Source organism: Ranitomeya imitator, chromosome 5, assembly GCF_032444005.1.
Source record: "Ranitomeya imitator isolate aRanImi1 chromosome 5, aRanImi1.pri, whole genome shotgun sequence".
NCBI classification, from domain to species: Eukaryota; Metazoa; Chordata; class Amphibia; order Anura; family Dendrobatidae; genus Ranitomeya; species Ranitomeya imitator.
This window is the reverse complement of record NC_091286.1, coordinates 13,452,243-13,473,207: the sequence shown is the minus strand read 5'-3', so window position 1 is coordinate 13,473,207 and position 20,965 is coordinate 13,452,243. Positions and strand designations below refer to the sequence as shown.

The 20,965-nt window shown below is 41.4% G+C and overlaps 1 protein-coding gene across 5 annotated transcripts in view; it reads right to left on the bottom strand.

Moving 5' to 3' along the window:
• DAAM2 (dishevelled associated activator of morphogenesis 2) overlaps positions 1 to 20,965 on the bottom strand; it is a 249,283-nt gene that overhangs the window by 55,370 nt on the left and 172,948 nt on the right. For all 5 annotated transcript variants that reach the window (XM_069768319.1, XM_069768322.1, XM_069768318.1 and 2 more), the window contains exons 7-14: positions 13,543 to 13,653; positions 10,623 to 10,726; positions 8,724 to 8,790; positions 3,622 to 3,739; positions 3,370 to 3,508; positions 1,348 to 1,406; positions 919 to 1,097; positions 351 to 677 (exon numbers count right to left, since the gene is read on the bottom strand). In XM_069768319.1, coding sequence (XP_069624420.1) covers positions 351 to 677; positions 919 to 1,097; positions 1,348 to 1,406; positions 3,370 to 3,508; positions 3,622 to 3,739; positions 8,724 to 8,790; positions 10,623 to 10,726; positions 13,543 to 13,653 — 1,104 coding nt within the window. The remainder of the gene's footprint in view (positions 1 to 350; positions 678 to 918; positions 1,098 to 1,347; positions 1,407 to 3,369; positions 3,509 to 3,621; positions 3,740 to 8,723; positions 8,791 to 10,622; positions 10,727 to 13,542; positions 13,654 to 20,965) is intronic.

The following is a 20,965-nucleotide window of genomic DNA, read 5'->3' as shown; positions in this document are numbered from 1 at the left end:
AGAGATACATGATAAGATCCTGTCTGCAGCCACCACTAGGGGAGCTCCCTGTATACAGAGATACATGATAAGATCCTGTCTGCAGCCGCCACTAGGAGGAGCTCCCTGTATACAGAGATACATGATAAGATTCTGTCTGCAGCCACCACTAGGGGGAGCTCCCTGTATACAGAGATACATGATAAGATTCTGTCTGCAGCCACCACTAGGGGGAGCTCCCTGTATACAGAGATACATAAGATCCTGTCTGCAGTCACCACTAGGGGGAGCGCTATACATGAAGCAGACCTACTACATTACCCATGTTACATTGTTACCCCCATTCCCGAAGCTGATTAGGGGCTTCGTACCTCATTTAGTTTGGACCAGTTAAAAGACTTCAGTGGGTGCGATGGTTGGGGAATGGATTTCTTCCTCATGTTGGTTCCGTAGGTAAAGGTGTGAAGAGGTGGAGGCTGCATGGTCATCCCAAATAATGGCGGTGCTCCAGGCGGTGGTGGGGGTCCTCCAGGAGGTGGGGGAGGAGGAGGGGCCGGGGGAAAACAGGAGAATGGCTGCAGCGGAGGTGGTGGAGGCGGCAGATTCTCTGGTAAAGGCGGTGGCGGAGGCATGGGCCCACCTGGAGGTGGCGGTGGCGGTGGTGGTGGTGGAAGGGGGAAGGACAGAGGACCTCCAGTCTGAAAAAATAGAGGAAATCATGATATATAAAAGAATTCGAGAAAACAATTACAGACATCATGACTCTAGTCACATCCAAAGCTGCAGCCTGTGCCTCCTACAGTGCAGTGCATTGTGGGATCCCCGGTGAAGTGTCAGTCCAGGGGTCCTGTACATGCCGCTTGAGATGTGACTCGAGTGTGGATGCAGCTCTGGGTGTAACTGGAGCTTTTCCAGTGTGTGCACTTCCATCTCCCTCACTTCGTTGAGCTGAGACACGAGCTCCGTCATCTGGTCTCGGGCCAGGCGCAGCTCCAGCGACTCCTTCTGCAGCTTGTCCTTCATCTTGTTCAGGGTCTTCATCATTTCCTCCTTCTCCTGCGTCTTCGTCTCACATTCGCGTTCCTTCTTCTCCAGGCGGCAGGCGACTTCCACGTGTTCTAGGATGTGAGGGTAGAGACAGAATTGGACGTGGTCTTCACATTATGTGTCTGTTCCTGAATCAGGGAGCTCAGGATGAACACAACTAAAAGTCGCACTTAGGTTGATGCATCGAGGGTGACAACGTTGTGAAGAAGCTTCGGACATTGGAGAGAGACTGAGGAGAGCTCAGATACCACGGGACCTTCATCACTATAACTTAGGGGTCTCTCCACTGCTCGCAATAATCATTTAAAGGGGAACACCCACCTTTCCGGAACTTTTCCGCCTGTTCTCGCCATTGCTTGACTTCATTCTCATTCACTAACCTGCAGTGAACAGAACCAGTAAATGAAACAAAAAAACACATTGACAAGAGATTGCTAAAGTCCTTAACATGCAAAAGGACCTCATCAGGGGGAGTCCGGACCCCCGACATCACATAAGATACAGGACAGGGCAATTCTATCATTTAGTTGGAATCATCTTAGAGAATCCCTTGAAAAACCCTCTAGAACAAAGAAGCTCTAGATCATCGATGGAACTGAGAAGATCTGAAACTTCAATAGAAACCAGGAGCTCAGCAGCCCCGTTACTGAGGAGCTCTAGAACCTCACTAGAACCGGGGATTAATAGAATCTATAGAAACTGGAAGAGTTCTATAAGACTGAGAAGGTTCAGAAATTCTATACATCCAAAACTTTCCAGAATCTCGAAAGAACCGAATGACACTAAATCCGTAAGAGATTCAAAACCCAAAACCACTCCAGAACGTTACAGCCTCATTAGATCTGATGAGCTCCTGAGCCTCAATGGAACTGGGAAGATCTAGAAGCTCTATCAAAATAAAAAAATTATATTACAAAGCAAAGATCTGCAGAACCTCGATGAAACTGAAGAACTCTACAACCTCTATATAATTGTGCAGCTCTAGGATCTCAACTGAAACGAGGAGCTCAGAACCTAATGAAAAGCAAAGAGCTTTAGAACCTCTGTCCAAGCAAGGAGCTCTAGAACCTTCATTGTTTTGGGGGCCAACAAACTCTTACCTTGACTCTGACACTAATTAACCCCTGAATAACTAATGAACTCTTGAAACTCTATAGAAGTAATGAACTCTACAACCTCTATAGAAGTAATGAACTCTAGAACTTCTATAGCAGCAATGAACTCTAGAACTTCTATAAAAGTGATGAGGTCTAGAAACTCTATAGAACTGATTAACTGTAGATCTTCTATAGAACTGATGGAGTCTAGATCCTCTATAGAGCTTATGAACTTTAGGACTTCTATAGACCCAGTGGCACCTAGAACCGCTATAGAACTGATGAACTTCTATAGAACCAATGTGGTCTAGAACCGCTATAGAGCTGATGGACGTCTATAGAACTGATGGAGTCTACAACCTCTATAGAGCCGATGGACTTTAGAACTTCTATAGACCAAGTGGCACCTAGAACTGCTGTAGAACTGATGAACTTCTATAGAACCAATGTGGTCTAGAACCGCTATAGAGCTGATGGACGTCTATAGAACTGATGGAGTCTACAACCTCTATAGAGCCGATGGACTTTAGAACTTCTATAGACCAAGTGGCACCTAGAACTGCTATAGAACTGATGAACTTCTATAGAACCAATGTGGTCTAGAACCGCTATAGAACTGATGAACGTCTATAGAACTGATGGAGTCTACAACCTCTATAGAGCCGATGGACTTTAGAACTTCTATAGACCAAGTGGCACCTAGAACTGCTATAGAACTGATGAACTTCTATAGAACCAATGTAGTCTAGAACCTCTATAGAGCTGATGGACTTTATAATTTCTATAGAACCAATGGAGTCTAGAGCCTCTATAGAGCTGATGAACTCTAGAACTATTACAGAACTGGTTGAGTCTAGAACCTCTATAGAAGTAATGATCTCTAGAACCTCTATAAAAGTGATGAAGTTTAGAACCTGTATAGAACTGATTAACTCTAGATCTTCGATAGAACCTCTATCGAGCTGATGAACTTTAGATCTTCTATAGACCCAGTGGCGCCTACAACTGCTATAGAACTGATGAACTTCTATAGAACCGATGGAGTCTAGAACCTCTGTAAAAGTGATGAAGTCTAGAACCTACAAATAATTGATCAACTCTGGAATCTCTATAGAACTAAACGTTCTAGAGCTTTGACAGAACTGACTTCTGCGGAGCTCTGGACATCCTATTGTTTCTAGATTTTTACAGCTGCTCTGTAGCAGTCATAGATCAGTCCCCCTGCGGCTGTTACGGGGTCACCTACATTTTGATGATGTTCCTGACATTGAAGTTCTCCAGCGCCGTCACATCGGGGTCTTCTCCTTTCTCGCCCTGTAGGACGATCTGCTGCAGGATCCGGTCCAGGAGCTGCCATTGCTGCAGGTTGCTGCCGTTCCGTTTATCTGTCATCAGGAAGAGAAGAAGCTGAAGATCTCACCCAGCAGTCCAGACTGAGACCTGGAGGGAGAAGCTGGACAGCAATGATGGGAGTCGTCCTTCTGCGTCGGGTACTCACATGGCATCTGCAGGCAGTGCTGGAGAATGGACAGGAGGTAGGGGTATCCGTCCGTGTGCTTCAGCCGCTTCTTTATCAGCTCAAACATGTCTGTGGCGCTCTTAGTGTCAATGTGATCCTGCGGAGACAGCAAGACGTGAAGGACGCAGCGGAGGCGGTGTGTCCGTGTCTGGCGCCACACCATAATAATCATCACCTTGTATGAATCCATCAACCTTAGATTGCCAGTCACTTAAAGGGAATCTGTCAGCAGGTTTGTGCTATCGATTTACAGGGCAAGTGAGCCTGACTCCAGCGATGTGCCACTTACTAGGCTGGGTTCCGTAGTTTCAATAATCAGTGTTTTATCAGCAGGAGATTTTCACTAAAGGACTAGCACTCACGTGCAGACCAGTCAGGATAATCTGTGTAACCCCGCCTCCATCACAGATTGGCAGCTTGCGGATACTGTACACAGGAAGCTGCCAATCAGGAGTGTGGGCGGAGTTATACACAGCTCAGCATTCTGAGCACTGCTACATCTACAGCAGAGAAAACAGGGATTCCATCAAAACTGCAGCAAGCAGCCCAGTACTGAAAACGTAGCAGGAATCAGACTTTCTCATCCCATGTTATGATGCTCTCAGATTACATAGCAAAAACCCACTGACAGTTCCCCTTTAAAGGGACTCTCCATTCTCACATAAATGCAGTTTTCTTGATTAGCACAAAGCCTATTATATTAATGCAGAGGTCATTATGCAGGGAGGGGGAGGTGAGCTGTGCCATCACATATCTTCTATAAGAAATTGCTGTGGGCATGCTCTGATCAGTGCAGTGAGGAGGTGAGCTGTGACATCACCTATTATCTTCTATGGGTGTGTGTTGTGGGCATGCTCTGATCAGTGCAGTGAGGAGGTGAGCTGTGACATCACCTACTATATTCTATGGGTGTGTGTTGTGGGCATGCTCTGATCTGTGCAGTGAGGAGAGGAGGTGAGCTGTGACATCAGCTATTATCTTCAATGGGAGTGTGTTGTGGTCATGCTCTGATCAGTGCAGTGAGGAGAGGAGGTGAGCTGTGACATCAGCTATTATCTTCTATGGGTGTGTGCTGTGGGCATGCTCTGATCAGAACAATGAGGAGAGGAGGTGAGCTGTGACATCACCTATTATCTTCAATGGGAGTGTGCTGTGGGCATGCTCTGATCAGTGCAGTGAGGAGAGGAGGTGAGCTGTGATCTCACCTATTATCTCCTATGGGAGTGTGTTGTGGTCATGCTCTGTTCAGTGCCGTGAGGAGAGGAGGTGAGCTGTGACATCAGCTATTATCTTCAATGGGAGTGTGTTGTGGTCATGCTCTGATCAGTGCAGCGAGGAGAGGAGGTGAGCTGTGACATCAGCTATTATCTTCTATGGGTGTGTGCTGTGGGCATGCTCTGATCAGAACAGTGAGGAGAGGAGGTGAGCTGTGACATCACCTATTATCTTCAATGGGAGTGTGTTGTGGTCATGCTCTGTTCAGTGCTGTGAGGTGAGCTATGACATCACCTACTATCTTCTATGGAAGTGTGTTGTGGTCATGCTCTGTTCAGTGCCGAGAGGAGAGGAGGTGAGCTGTGACATCACCTATTATCTTCTATGGGAGTGTGTTGTGGGCATGCTCTTACCTGTGCAGTGAGGAGAGGAGGTGAGCTGTGACATCACCTATTATCTTCTATGGGAGTGTGTTGTGGGCATGCTCTGATCAGTGCAGTGAGGAGAGGAGGTGAGCTGTGACACTACCTACTATAAATAGTGAGTCCTGTGCTATCTCTATAATCCCGCCTGTAATCAGATGATTGTAGAGAAGTCATCTCTGCTGAACATGAAGATACAGATGTAACAATAGTTAACATGTCAGGCGTGTTCACTGCACTGTGTAAGTAGCACAGTTTCTTAGTGAGCTGCCAAGACACAGCAGCAATAAATCTGTCATGTTAATGATTCCCCCATCTGTACTGACGATTCCCAGCCACATCCAATGCCATTGTATACATTTAGCTAAGACCTTCTGCAGTCATGTGACCTGACTTTGTATCTGTCATTCGAGTTCCCACAATGCACTGCAATCTAGAAAATCAGCTCAGCAATTCGTAATAACCCGCTAATAACCAGCTAGATTGGAAAAAGTTTAAAAAAAAAAAAAAAAAAGATGGACTCGTGCTTTAAAAATGTTGGCATAAACCCCCAGGAATGACTCTGAGTAATTCAATTACTCCCTGTTACAAAAAGTGACTCCAAAAATATCAATAATATCCCACAGACACAAACACGTAGCCCTGCGCAGCGCGCCAGCGCTCAGCCGCACAATTTCTGGGTTCACTCCCCATAACCTCAAATATGACTTCAATTAAACTCGCACAATGGAAAGAGATTTCACAAAGGTCAACGCAATAGAAGCGGGGGCAGATCGCTAGTGATGACCTCACGATAACCTGGGATGACATCACAGCCGGGGGCCAGGAGAGTATTCCATGGCCTCATGTTTATAAAATACCGCTTCATTATAACAAATATTATTATTACGGGGAATTGACTTTTCCTTTGTGCTAAGGATCTTTTTATGTTTTCTTCTCCATTCACATACAAAGCTGCTTTCAAACTTTTTTGCTGGTTAGTTACCATTGGAAACAGGTAGCCGTGTATCTCCACCCTGAGCCGGACAAGTGACCTTTATATATAGTCCCGGGAAGTGGATACAATGTATCAGTCTGTAAAATGCTCCAAATGTATCCAATCTATCTGGGGGTTTGCTACAACGTGTCCAGTCTGGAGTCCACAGAGCGTTGTGTCGACTGATATAATTGTAACAAACCCTCAGCTCACAGCAGGTCCAGCACGGAGGTATACACGCCCCAGCGCCAATGGCGACCAGCGAAACACCACGAGTCCGACCTGCAGCCTCTCCAGGTGTCCACACAAATAAACGCGTTAGTAGTGAACCAGTCCAGGCTGCAAGAAGATCATTGGACACATGTGGGAATTAATCCTGATTATTGTCAGCATGTTTCATTAACTCATTACATTCCTGGCTAATGTAGAACAGGCGGCGACTAATGAAGGCGGCAGAAGATGAGAGAGCGACGATCTGTGCGATAAACCGGCGACAGTGACAGAAGGAGGGACAAGACGAAAAGTCAGATCAAGGGAGAATAGGAAAATCTATCTATCTATCATATATCTGTTATCGATCTATTAGTTATCTATTATCGCTCTATTATCTATCTATTATCTATATCTATTATATATCTATTATCACTCTATTAGTTATATATTATCGATCTATTAGTTATCTATTATCTATCATCTCTATCTATTATCTACATCTATCTATCATCTATCTACCGTATCTATTATCTATCTATCTATTATCTATCTATTATATATCTATTATCAATCTATTATATATCTATTATCAATCTATTTATCTATTATCTATCATCTCTATCTATTATCTATCATCTATTATCTCTATCTATTATCTATCTATTATCTATTATATATCTATTATCTATCAATCTATTATATCTATCTATTATCTATCTATCTATCATCTATCTATTATCTATTATATATCTATTATGTATCAATCTATTATCTCTATCTATTATCTATCTATTATCTCTCTGTCTATTATCTAACTATTATATATCTATTATCTATCTTTCTCATTTATATGCTCCTGTACACTGAAATTACATTACCAAGAAGGAAAACTTGTGGAATTCTGGAAATCTCACGTGGGAGACGTCACTGATTTGCAAATGATGAAGAAATGGAAACACATTTTTCAAAATCTCTGGATTTCTCCAGTCTGGAGTCTGTACCTCGAGTAGAAATCCCGGCACCGCTGCAGGCAGCTCCTGTGTAATCACCGACCAATGACGTCCCTGATGGAGACAAGTCCGGAGATGCTGCCAGCAGCTCCTGTGTAATCACTGACCAATGACGTCCCTGATGGAGACAAGTCCGGAGATGCTGCCAGCAGCTCCTGTGTAATCACCGACCAATGACGTCCCTGATGGAGACAAGTCCGGAGATGCTGCCAGCAGCTCCTGTGTAATCACTGACCAATGACGTCCCTGATGGAGACAAGTCCGGAGATGCTGCCAGCAGCTCCTGTGTAATCACTGACCAATGATGTCCCCTATGTGCTAGATGGAGACAAGTCTGGAGACGCTGCAGCCATGGGAGCAGTTTAGGCCACACAAGTGGCTCACAGTAGTGCGAGGAACATGCGGCCTGGTATTGTCATGTGGAAAAGGAGTTCTTGGGACACTTTAATGCTCCCTAGTGGAGGCCTCGTCATGGTGCTACCCACATGTTCTCCAGACGAATCTGTGGCTATTATTGCTTCTAAGACAACAGTAGGACTCATGAGTGTAGAGGACTGATCTCCATTCCAGCCTCCATTACCAACTTGCTCTGCCCCATTATCGCCTGTGGTATGAAGTCAACAGAACATTTTCCTGAGGGAACATCACATACGGAGCCGGACCCCTGTACTCTTCACACCAGGTCATTAACAGCTCAGCCTTGCTTTGATTTGGTGGAGGAACCAGTGGTGCGGCCATTTCTCCAGTGTCCCAAGAGATGTTTCTCCACAGGACATGTCCAGGTCGCATGTTGCAAGTGCTACTCTGTGCAGCCGCGTGGCCAAAGCCTGTGCTCGATGGAGAGGACACCAGGGACGTCATTGTGATGATTTGTACAATCAGCGGCAGAACCTTCCTCCGACGACCATTAATGACCTCACTGACGGCAGCCGAGGCCGGGGGTGCCGGGATTTCTGCACGAGGCTCAGACTTATAAAATTATCAAAACATTTGGATTTTTGATCTATTTTTTCATCATTTGCAGATCAGTAACATCGCAATCCTGTGATTTCCAAAATTCCACAACTTTTCCTTCTTAATGTTGCAATTTCAGTGATGATGAGTAGTGCAAGTATCTATCAGTTATCTGCGTCCATTCATTTATCACTTTATTACATAACTGTCTGACTCCACCAGAGCCAAGAGTCAGCGCAGAGGACGAGGCCGATAATAATCTGATCAGCGTCACCGGCTCCATCTACTCACCGTGTCAAACCTCTTGGCCAGCTCTACCTCGTCTTCATTCCGCACCATCTCAAAGAAGTCCAGATGCCTGGAACAAGGACAGAAACATGATAGCACCACCATCACCCCTGACTGAACGGATTGTCAGAGACATGAAAGAAGAAAAAGAGGGAGGAAGAAAAAAGTATAAAAAGATGAAGGGGGCAGAACAAAATAATGCTGGGGAAGGAAAAAAGAAAATGAAAGAACATGGAAGGAAGATAGGAAGGAAGGATGGGAAATAAGGAATGAAAGGAAGGAAAAAAATGCAGGGGGAATTAAAAAAAAAAGAAAAGGAAAGAACATGGAAGGAAGATAGGAACGAAGAAAAGCCAGGAAGGATGGACAATAAGGAATGAAAGGAAGGAAAGAATACAGGGGGAATTTAAAAAAGAAAAGGAAAGAACATGGAAAGAAGGAAGGAAGGAAGGAAAGAAAAAAGCGAAAAAGGAAGGATGGAAAGCAAGAAAGGATGGAAAACGAGGAATGAAAGGAAGGAAAAAAGAAAGAAGGAAGAAAAGAAAGAAAATGAAGGAAAGGAAAATAATGAAAAGGAAGGAAGAAGCAGAAAGGAAGGAAAAAAGGACATAACATGGAAAGATGGTAGGACGGAAGGATGGTAGGACGGAAGGAAGGTAAACAAGGAAGGAAGGAAAAACATTAAAGAAAGGAAGGAAAGAAAGGAAAGGAAAAGAACAAAAAGGAAGGAAAGCACAAAAAGAAGGATGGAAGGAAGGAAAAAAAGACGAAAGCAAGGGGGAGAGAAAAAGGGAAAAAATAAAGTCGAATGAGGGGGTAAAGAAACAAAAGTGAAATTAGACAAGAAACAAAGAAAAGAACGGAAGAAAAACACAGGAAGGGAGGAAGTAACAAAAAATAAAGGAATAATGCAGGAAGGGAATGAAAAAGGAAGGAAAAAAAATGTTACAACCCTGTTGTTGGGTGTCCCAGGAACAGGGGCTCCTTTCCTGTCTCTAATGCTAGGGGGTGCCCTGTTCCCCAGATAACTTCTGATGGTGAAGACGCCAGGGCCACGTACCTTGCGCCTTAGCTCAAAAATCCGCCCTCAGTCTGTACACTTCCCCCACCCAGTAAAGAGAGGAGTAATAATGTACCGTAATACACCAACAAGACTAACAAGGTATTACGAAGAGGGATAATGGAAAATACCAAACATACAGTGAAACTGTCACATATAGCAGAGGAAAGCACCTGAGAGAGGATGGGGTTAAACCAAAGTAGGAGAAAAAAGGGAATTGTCACACACTAAAAACTTAGCAACAATCTCGTATAAATCCACCCAACACCTTCTCCAATAATAACCAACAACAACCTCCAGTCATGCAACATAAGCTAGCTCTGACGATGAGTGCTAGCCAGGGCCCAGATTATATAGGAGATGGGAGTAGCTAGCCGTGCACAGCTGAGAGCCTTAATGAGGAAAGCTTCCAGGAGCTCTCAACTGAGCAGCTAAACCCCTGCACAACCAAAAGAAACCTGCACCGTTTAATATGAAGATGAAGTGCTTCTAATCACTGCAGGAGTAGGAGAAATCAGACGCTGCAGTCTTCTGGCTCCTCTCCGTCACGGTAAACCAGCGACAGAGAGGTTGGGAATGAAGTGAAGGAAAGAAAGAGAAAGGGGTGAAGAATGAGCAGAGAGTAAGTAAAATGGTAGAAGGAAAAACGAAGACACAGGGAGAAAAGTGATAGGGGAAAGAAAACGAAGGCAGTGAGTGAAGATAGTGGACGAGAAAACAAAGAAGGAGCAAAACAAAAATTAAGGGAAGGAAAGGGGAGAACTAAGAAGGAAGCAATGGAGGGAAGGAAAGGATAATTAGCAATGAAGAGGAATAAAGTCTAGATTCCGGGATCTGTGCACCTGTCCAGGGTGGCGTTTTCATGTTGTCTCAGCTTATCAATAACTGGCTGGATCCCCAACATCAGGAACTCGTATCTAAGGTGCAACCGGAATTCTAGATTATCCTTTAAAAGAAAAGGGGAGAAAGTTACATCCACCAGAAAAACAGATGAAACAGAAGAAGCCGCCTGCAGCCCGTCTACATCACACAGCTGCCAACATGTCCAGCCGGGCACAGGGGTGTGATATATAGCATCTGTACTAGTACTATGGGCCTGTATAACCACAACTCCCAGCATGGCCTGACAATCTCAGCTGTAGAGCTCAGTCATCTGCACAGTGTTGTGGACCCAGAATGTACCGAAGCTCTGCTTCATCCTAGGTGACCCATGCCGCCTGCTCATTCCTCCTATAAATCCTCCTGGCACAAAGACGTCCGGCTTCATGGACAGCGCAGGTCAATCCAGGGATCATCTAAACTTGTGCTCCTCTAAGTAATGTCACAGCAGCATTTAAAATTCATCTCATGTACATAAATTACATTACTGATCCTGAGTGACATACTGTATTATACTCCAGAGCTGCACTCACTATTCTGCTGGTACAGTCACTGTGTACATATATTACATTACTGATCCGGAGTTACATCCTGTATTACGGTATACCCCAGAGCTGCACTCACTATTCTGCTGGTGCAGTCACTGTGTACATACATTACTGATCCGGAGTTACATCCTGTATTATACCCCAGAGCTGCACTCACTATTCTGCTGGTGCAGTCACTGTGTACATACATTACATTACTGATCCTGAGTTACATCCTGTATTATACTCCAGAGCTGCACTCACTATTCTGCTGGTGCAGTCACTGTGTACATACATAACTGATCCTGAGTTACATCCGGTATTATACTCCAGAGCTGCATTCACTATTCTGCTGGTACAGTCACTGTGTACATATATTACATTACTGATCCGGAGTTACATCCTGTATTATACCCCAGAGCTGCACTCACTATTCTGCTGGTACAGTCACTGTGTACATATATTACATTACTGATCCTGAGTTACATCTTGTATTATACCCCAGAGCTGCACTCACTATTCTGCTAGTGCAGTCACTGTGTACATACATTACATTACTGATCCGGAGTTACATCCTGTATTATACCCCAGAGCTGCACTCACTATTCTGCTGGTGCAGTCACTGTGTACATATATTACATTACTGATCCTGAGTTACATCCTGTATTATACCCCAGAGCGGCACTCACTATTCTGCTGGTGCAGTCACTGTGTCCATACATTACATAACTGATCCTGAGTGACATCTTGTATTATACCCCAGAGCTGCACTCACTATTCTGCTGGTACAGTCACTGTGTACATATATTACATTACTGATCCGGAGTTACATCCTGTATTACGGTATACCCCAGAGCTGCACTCACTATTCTGCTGGTGCAGTCACTGTGTACATACATTACATTACTGATCCGGAGTTACATCCTGTATTATACCCCAGAGCTGCACTCACTATTCTGCTGGTGCAGTCACTGTGTACATACATTACATTACTGATCCTGAGTTACATCCTGTATTATACCCCAGAGCTGCACTCACTATTCTGCTGGTGCAGTCACTGTGTACATACATTACTGATGCTGAGATACATCCTGTATTATACCCCAGAGCTGCACTCACTATTCTGCTGGTGCAGTCACTGTGTACATACATTACATTACTGATCCGGAGTTACATCCTGTATTATACCCCAGAGCTGCGCTCACTATTCTGCTGGTGCAGTTACTATGTACATACATTACATTACTGATCCTGAGTTACATGCTGTATTATACCCCAGAGCTGCACTCACTATTCTGCTGGTGCAGTCACTGTGTACATACATTACATTACTGATCCTGAGTTACCTCCTGTATTATACCCCAGAGCTGCGCTCACTATTCTGCTGGTGCAGTCACTGTGTACATACATTATATTACTGATCCTGAGCTACATCCTGAATTATACCCCAGAGCTGCACTCACTATTCTGCTGGTGCAGTCACTGTGTACATACATTACTGATCCTGAGATACATCCTGTATTATACCCCAGAGCTGCACTCACTATTCTGCTGGTGCAGTCACTGTGTACATACATTACATTACTGATCCTGAGTTACCTCCTGTATTATACTCCAGAGCCGCACTCGCTATTCTGCTGGTGCAGTCACTGTGTACATATATTACATTACTGATCCTGAGTAACCTCCTGTATTATACTCCAGAGCTGCACTCACTATTCTGCTGGTGCAGTCACTGGGTACATACATTACATTACTGATCCTGAGTAACCTCCTGTATTATACTCCAGAGCTGCACTCACTATTCTGCTGGTGCAGTCACTGGGTACATACATTACATTACTGATCCTGAGTAACCTCCTGTATTATACCCCAGAGCTGCACTCACTATGAAATCCCAGTAATGAGACTTCTTTAGTAAATGCAGCCGTGGATCTGTGAGATGGAACGTGCAGTATTATATCCAGAGATCTAGAACAACCGCAGATAAATGAGCCGTCAGGAATCCTGTAAACTCTTCTAGAACATGTAAATATCAGTGGACACTTTGTTATGACGTCTCTCGGTGACGCTGGCCAGGCTGCTGTTCCCGGAGCTGCGGTCGTGGCCTACGTGGACGACTCGCCCCGTCCAAATGTTCCCTCTCTACAGAAAGTCATCCCAGGGTTTCCGAGTTCATCGCTTTCCCACATGAGAACATCCAGAATATCTCAGAAGCTTCTACGGCGGAAAATCTCCACCAAATTATGTGGAAAAAATCCATTACTGATTTCCTGATGTCGCAAGTGCATAAATCTGGAGAACACGGAGTTCTGCTCTGCAAACTCATCCATCCATGTAACAAGTGTGAACTTACTTCTCCAGCACCAGCGTTCAGAACGGCATTGAAGAAGGACATGATGGCGGTTTTCAGATTCACTTCTTCTCGATATCTCCCCAAACTCCGGTCTAATTCATTCAGCAGCGTCTGCAAAACATGGAGGACAGGGTGAAGGAGGCACTATGCACAGCTGGTATAACCTGGGCATGTCTTGTATATAATTATATATGTACAGCCGATATAACCTGGGTATCTCCTGTATATAATTATATATGCACAGCTGCTATAACCTGGGCATCTCCTGTATATAATTATATATGCACAGCCGGTATAACCTGGGCATGTCTTGTATATAATTATATATGTACAGCCGATATAACCTGGGTATCTCCTGTATATAATTATATATGCACAGCTGCTATAACCTGGGCATCTCCTGTATATAATTATATATGCACAGCCGGTATAACCTGGGCATGTCTTGTATATAATTATATATGTACAGCTGCTATAACCTGGGCATCTCCTGTATATAATTATATATGTACAGCTGGTATAACCTGGGCATCTCCTGTATATAATTATATATGTACAGCTGGTATAACCTGGGCATCTCCTGTATATAATTATATATGTACAGCCGGTATAACCTGGGCATGTCTTGTATATAATTATATATGTACAGCCGGTATAACCTGGGTATCTCCTGTATATAATTATATATGCACAGCTGCTATAACCTGGGCATCTCCTGTATATAATTATATATGTACAGCCGGTGTAACCTGGGCATCTCATGTATATAATTATATATGTACAGCTGCTATAACCTGGGCATCTCCTGTATATAATTATATATGCACAGCCGGTATAACCTGGGCATCTCCTGTATATAATGATATATGTACAGCCGCTATAACCTGGGCATCTCCTGTATATAATTATATATGCACAGCCGGTATAACCTGGGCATCTCCTGTATATAATTATATATGCACAGCCGGTATAACCTGGGCATCTCCTGTATATAATTATATATGCACAGCTGGTATAACCTGGGTATCTCCTGTATATAATTATATATGTACAGCCGGTATAACCTGGGCATCTCCTGTATATACAGTAATTATATATGCACAGCCGGTATAACCTGGGCATCTCCTGTATATAATTATATATGTACAGCTGGTATAACCTGGGCATCTCAGGTATAAAATTATATATGTACAGCCGGTATAATCTGCACATCTCCTGTATATAATTTTATATGCACAGCTGCTATAACCTGGGCATCTCCTGTATATAATTATATATGTACAGCCGGTATAACCTGGGCATTAACTGTATATAACTATATATGTACAGCTGCTATAACCTGGGCATCTCCTGTATATAATTATATATGTACAGCTGGTATAACCTAGGCATCTCCTGTATATAATTATATATGTACAGCCGGTATAACCTGGGCATCTCCTGTATATAGTTATATATGTACAGCTGGTATAACCTGGGCATCTCAGGTATAAAATTATATATGTACAGCCGGTATAATCTGCACATCTCCTGTATATAATTTTATATGCACAGCTGCTATAACCTGGGCATCTCCTGTATATAATTATATATGTACAGCCGGTATAACCTGGGCATTAACTGTATATAACTATATATGTACAGCTGCTATAACCTGGGCATCTCCTGTATATAATTATATATGTACAGCTGGTATAACCTAGGCATCTCCTGTATATAATTATATATGTACAGCCGGTATAACCTGGGCATCTCCTGTATATAATTATATATGTACAGCTGGTATAACCTGGGCATCTCCTGTATATAATTATATATGTACAGCCGGTATAACCTGGACATCTCCTGTATATAGTTATATATGTACAGCTGGTATAACCTGGACATCTCCTGTATATAGTTATATATGCACAGCTGGTATAACCTGGACATCTCCTGTATATAATTATATATGTACAGCAGGTATAACCTGGGCATCTCCTGTATATAACTATATATGTACAGCTGGTGTAACCTGGGCATTAACTGTATATAACTATATATGTACAGCTGCTATAACCTGGGCATCTCCTGTATATAATTATATATGTACAGCTGGTATAACCTAGGCATCTCCTGTATATAATTATATATGTACAGCTGGTATAACCTGGGCATCTCCTGTATATAATTATATATGTACAGCCGGTATAACCTGGACATCTCCTGTATATAGTTATATATGTACAGCTGGTATAACCTGGACATCTCCTGTATATAGTTATATATGCACAGCTGGTATAACCTGGACATCTCCTGTATATGTATATAATAATATATGTACAGCCGGTATAACCTGGGCATCTCCTGTATATAATTATATATGTACAGCCGGTATAACCTGGGCAACTCCTGTATATAATTATATATGCACAGCTGGTATAACCTGGACATCTCCTGTATATAGTTATATATGCACAGCTGGTAAAACCTGGACATCTCCTGTATATAATTATATATGTACAGCCGGTATAACCTGGGCATCTCCTGTATATAATTATATATGTACAGCCGGTATAACCTGGGCATCTCCTGTATATAATTATATATGTACAGCCGGTATAACCTGGGCATCTCCTGTATATAATTATATATGTACAGCCGGTATAACTTGGGCATCTCCTGTATATAACTATATATGTACAGCTGGTATAACCTGGGCATCTCCTGTATATAATTATATATGTACAGCCGGTATAACCTGGGCATCTCCTGTATATAATTATATATGTACAGCCGGTATAACCTGGGCCTCTCTTGTATATAATTATATATGTACAGCTGGTATAACCTGGGCACCTCCTGTATATAATTATATATGTACAGCTGGTATCACCTGGACATCTCCTGTATATAATTATATATGTACAGCTGGTATAACCTGGGCATCTCCTGTATATAACTATATATGTACAGCTGGTATAACCTGGGCATCTCCTGTATATAATTATATATGTACAGCCGGTATAACTTGGGCATCTCCTGTATATAACTATATATGTACAGCTGGTATAACCTGGACATCTCCTGTATATAATTATATATGTACAGCTGGTATAACCTGGGCATCTCCTGTATATAATTATATATGTACAGCTGGCATAACCTGTGCATCTCCTGTATATAATTATACATGTACAGCCGGTATAACCTGGGTATCTCCTGTATATAATTATATATGTACAGCTGGTGTAACCTGGGCATCTCCTGTATATAATTATATATGTACAGCCGGTATAACCTGGGCATCTCCTGTAGATTATTATATATGTGTAGATTTCAGCATTATGTAGAACATTGAAGCTAATGTATACATTCTGTTAAAAACTGATAAAGATAAATAAATGTGAAAGTGATTCCATTAAGGGGACGGATCCGCAGACAGCCGCCATGTGCAGACTGAGCCTGACGTCACGGACAGGAACTACGGCCACTTAAAGGGATAATTGTCAATCAGGAGAACCTGCCCAGGAACCGTCCATTACACATTGCCCAGATTCAGATCATCTGTTCTGGTGATGTCAGTGCGGCAGAAATACAGCTGCAAAACAAATTTGTCATAAAACGAGCGCATTTTCTATAAACATATGAAGTATGTGAGGAATGAGTCACAGGATGTTCATGCTGCATGTGAAGGGGGATTTAAGGTCAAGTCCTAAATAATTCCTATTACACGAAAAGTGCATTTAATAAGAAGGTTTCCTGACCCCCATATACCCCCAATACATGGCGCTCGCACAGCGCTGCAGCTTTACAGCAGTGTGTCAGGTGTCGACGGGAAGAAAGTAACGTTGGGACCCCCAATGATGAAGAGAAAGGGGTCTGGACACTTGTGAAGAACAGGCAGACCGTCCTAGAGTCTGTGTGTAAGAAATGTGGCTGCTCAGTTTGATTTATTGATTTCACTAGAAATTCTGCTCATGTGAAGTCTGTCTGCTATTAATAGGACGACCATAATCAGGGGCCAGTTTACTATGTGAAGGGTAGCCACTTTGGATCCTTGGTAGCCATTGTGGCATGCAGGAATCCTTGGTAGCCACTTTGGTGCACACAGCCCCTCGGTAGCCACTTTGGAACATTCGGCCCCTCAGTAGTCACGAGTCAGAGTCACATTGTTCTGATGGTTGACTTTGATAAATGACCATGTCCTAAAATGGACACGGTACATTTGCATAGCCGCCATCTTTGTAAGGTCAGTGCACCTGCGCTGTGGCTTCAATCCATATCAGTTGGGGGTCATGGAAAGGTCGGCATTAATTCCTATGGGAACATTTTTCCTTAAAATGCGATTTTTTTAAAAACTACAAATCGGATCGACTCCAAAAATGCAAAGCACACCTGTCCCCACCGAGGGCTTCGAAACGCCGCCTGAACGGGGTCTCTGCGCCGAGCGGTTCGGGCCGCATTAATTGTGGAAAACACAGAGAAGAAGAAGTAGAATAATAATAAAATATAAGAAATCGGATTACAATATTTTGCTTGAACCTAGAGGGTTCAAGCACCATAATAACTACTATAATACTGCCCCTATATACAAGACTATAACTACTATAATACTGCCCCTATGTACAAGAATATAACTACTATAATACTGCCACTATGTACAAGAATATAACTGCTATAATACTGCTCCTATGTACAAGAATATAACTACTATAATACTGCTCCTATGTACAACAATATAACTACTATAATACTGCTCCCTATGTACAAGAATATAACTACTATAATACTGCCCCTATATACAAGAATATAACTACTATAATACTGCCCCTATGTACAAGAATATTACTACTATAATACTGCTCCTATGTACAAGAATATAACTACTATAATACGGCCCCCTATGTACAAGAATATAACTGCTATAATACTGCTCCTATGTACAAGAATATAACTACTATAATACTGCTCCTATGTACAAGAATATAACTACTATAATACTGCTCCTATGTACAAGAATATAACTACTATAATACTGCTCCTATGTACAAGAATATAACTACTATAATACTGCTCCTATGTGCAAGAATATAACTACTATAATACTGCTCTTAAGAATATAACTACTATAATACTGCCTCCTATGTACAAGAATATAACTACTATAATACTGCCCCTATGTACAAGAATATAACTACTATAATACTGCTCCCTATATACAAGAATATAACTACTATAATACTGCTCCTATATACAAGAATATAACTACTATAATACTGCTCCTATGTATAAGAATATAACTACTATAATACTGCCCTATGTACAAGAATATAACTACTATAATACTGCCCCTATGTACAAGAATATAACTACTATAATACTGCCCCTATGGACAAGAATATAACTACTATAATACTGCCTCTACGTACAAGAATATAACTACTATAATACTGCTCCTATATACAAGAGTATAACTACTATAATACTGCTCCTATGTACAAGAATATAACTACTATAATACTGCCCCTATGGACAAGAATATAACTACTATAATACTGCCCCTATGTACAAGAATATAACTACTATAATACTGCCCCTATGTACAAGAATATAACTACTATAATACTGCTCCTATGTATAAGAATATAACTACTATAATACTGCCCCTATGTACAAGAATATAACTACTATAATACTGCTCTTAAGAATATAACTACTATAATACTGCCTCCTATGTACAAGAATATAACTACTATAATACTGCCTCCTATGTACAAGAATATAACTACTATAATACTGCCCCTACGTACAAGAATATAACTACTATAATACTGCTCCTATATACAAGAGTATAACTACTATAATACTGCTCCTATGTACAAGAATATAACTACTATAATACTGCTCCTATGGACAAGAATATAACTACTATAATACTGCCCCTATGGACAAGAATATAACTACTATAATACTGCCCCTATGTACAAGATTATAACTACTATAATACTGCCCCTATGTACAAGAGTATAACTACTATAATACTGCCCCTATGTACAAGAGTATAACTACTATAATACTGCTCCTATGTACAAGAATATAACTACTATAATACTGCCCCTATGGACAAGAATATAACTACTATAATACTGCCCCTATGTACAAGAATATAACTACTATAATACTGCCCCTATGTACAAGAATATAACTACTATAATACTGCCCCTATGTACAAGAATATAACTACTATAATACTGCCTCCTATGTACAAGAATATAACTACTATAATACTGCCCCTATATACAAGAATATAACTACTATAATACTGCTCCTATGTACAAGAATATAACTACTATAATACGGCCCCTATGTACAAGAATATAACTACTATAATACTGCCCCTATGTACAAGAATATAACTACTATAATACTGCTCTTAAGAATATAACTACTATAATACTGCCCCTATGTACAAGAATATAACTGCTATAATACTGCCCCCTATGTACAAGAATATAACTGCTATAATACTGCTCCTATGTACAAGAATATAACTACTATAATACTGCTCCTATGTACAAGAATATAACTACTATAATACTGCTCCTATGTACAAGAATATAACTACTATAATACTGCTCCTATGTGCAAGAATATAACTACTATAATACTGCTCTTAAGAATATAACTACTATAATACTGCCTCCTATGTACAAAAATATAACTACTATAATACTGCCCCTATGTACAAGAATATAACTACTATAATACTGCTCCCTATATACAAGAATATAACTACTATAATACTGCTCCTATATACAAGAATATAACTACTATAATACTGCTCCTATGTATAAGAATATAACTACTATAATACTGCCCCTATGTACAAGAATATAACTACTATAATACTGCCCCTATGTACAAGAATATAACTACTATAATACTGCCCCTATGGACAAGAATATAACTACTATAATACTGCCTCTACGTACAAGAATATAACTACTATAATACTGCTCCTATATACAAGAGTATAACTACTATAATACTGCTCCTATGTACAAGAATATAACTACTATAATACTGCCCCTATGGACAAGAATATAACTACTATAATACTGCCCCTATGTACAAGAATATAACTACTATAATACTGCCCCTATGTACAAGAATATAACTACTATAATACTGCTCCTATGTATAAGAATATAACTACTATAATACTGCCCCTATGTACAAGAATATAACTACTATAATACTGCTCTTAAGAATATAACTACTATAATACTGCCTCCTATGTACAAGAATATAACTACTATAATACTGCCTTCTATGTACAAGAATATAACTACTATAATACTGCCCCTACGTACAAGAATATAACTACTATAATACTGCTCCTATATACAAGAGTATAACTACTATAATACTGCTCCTATGT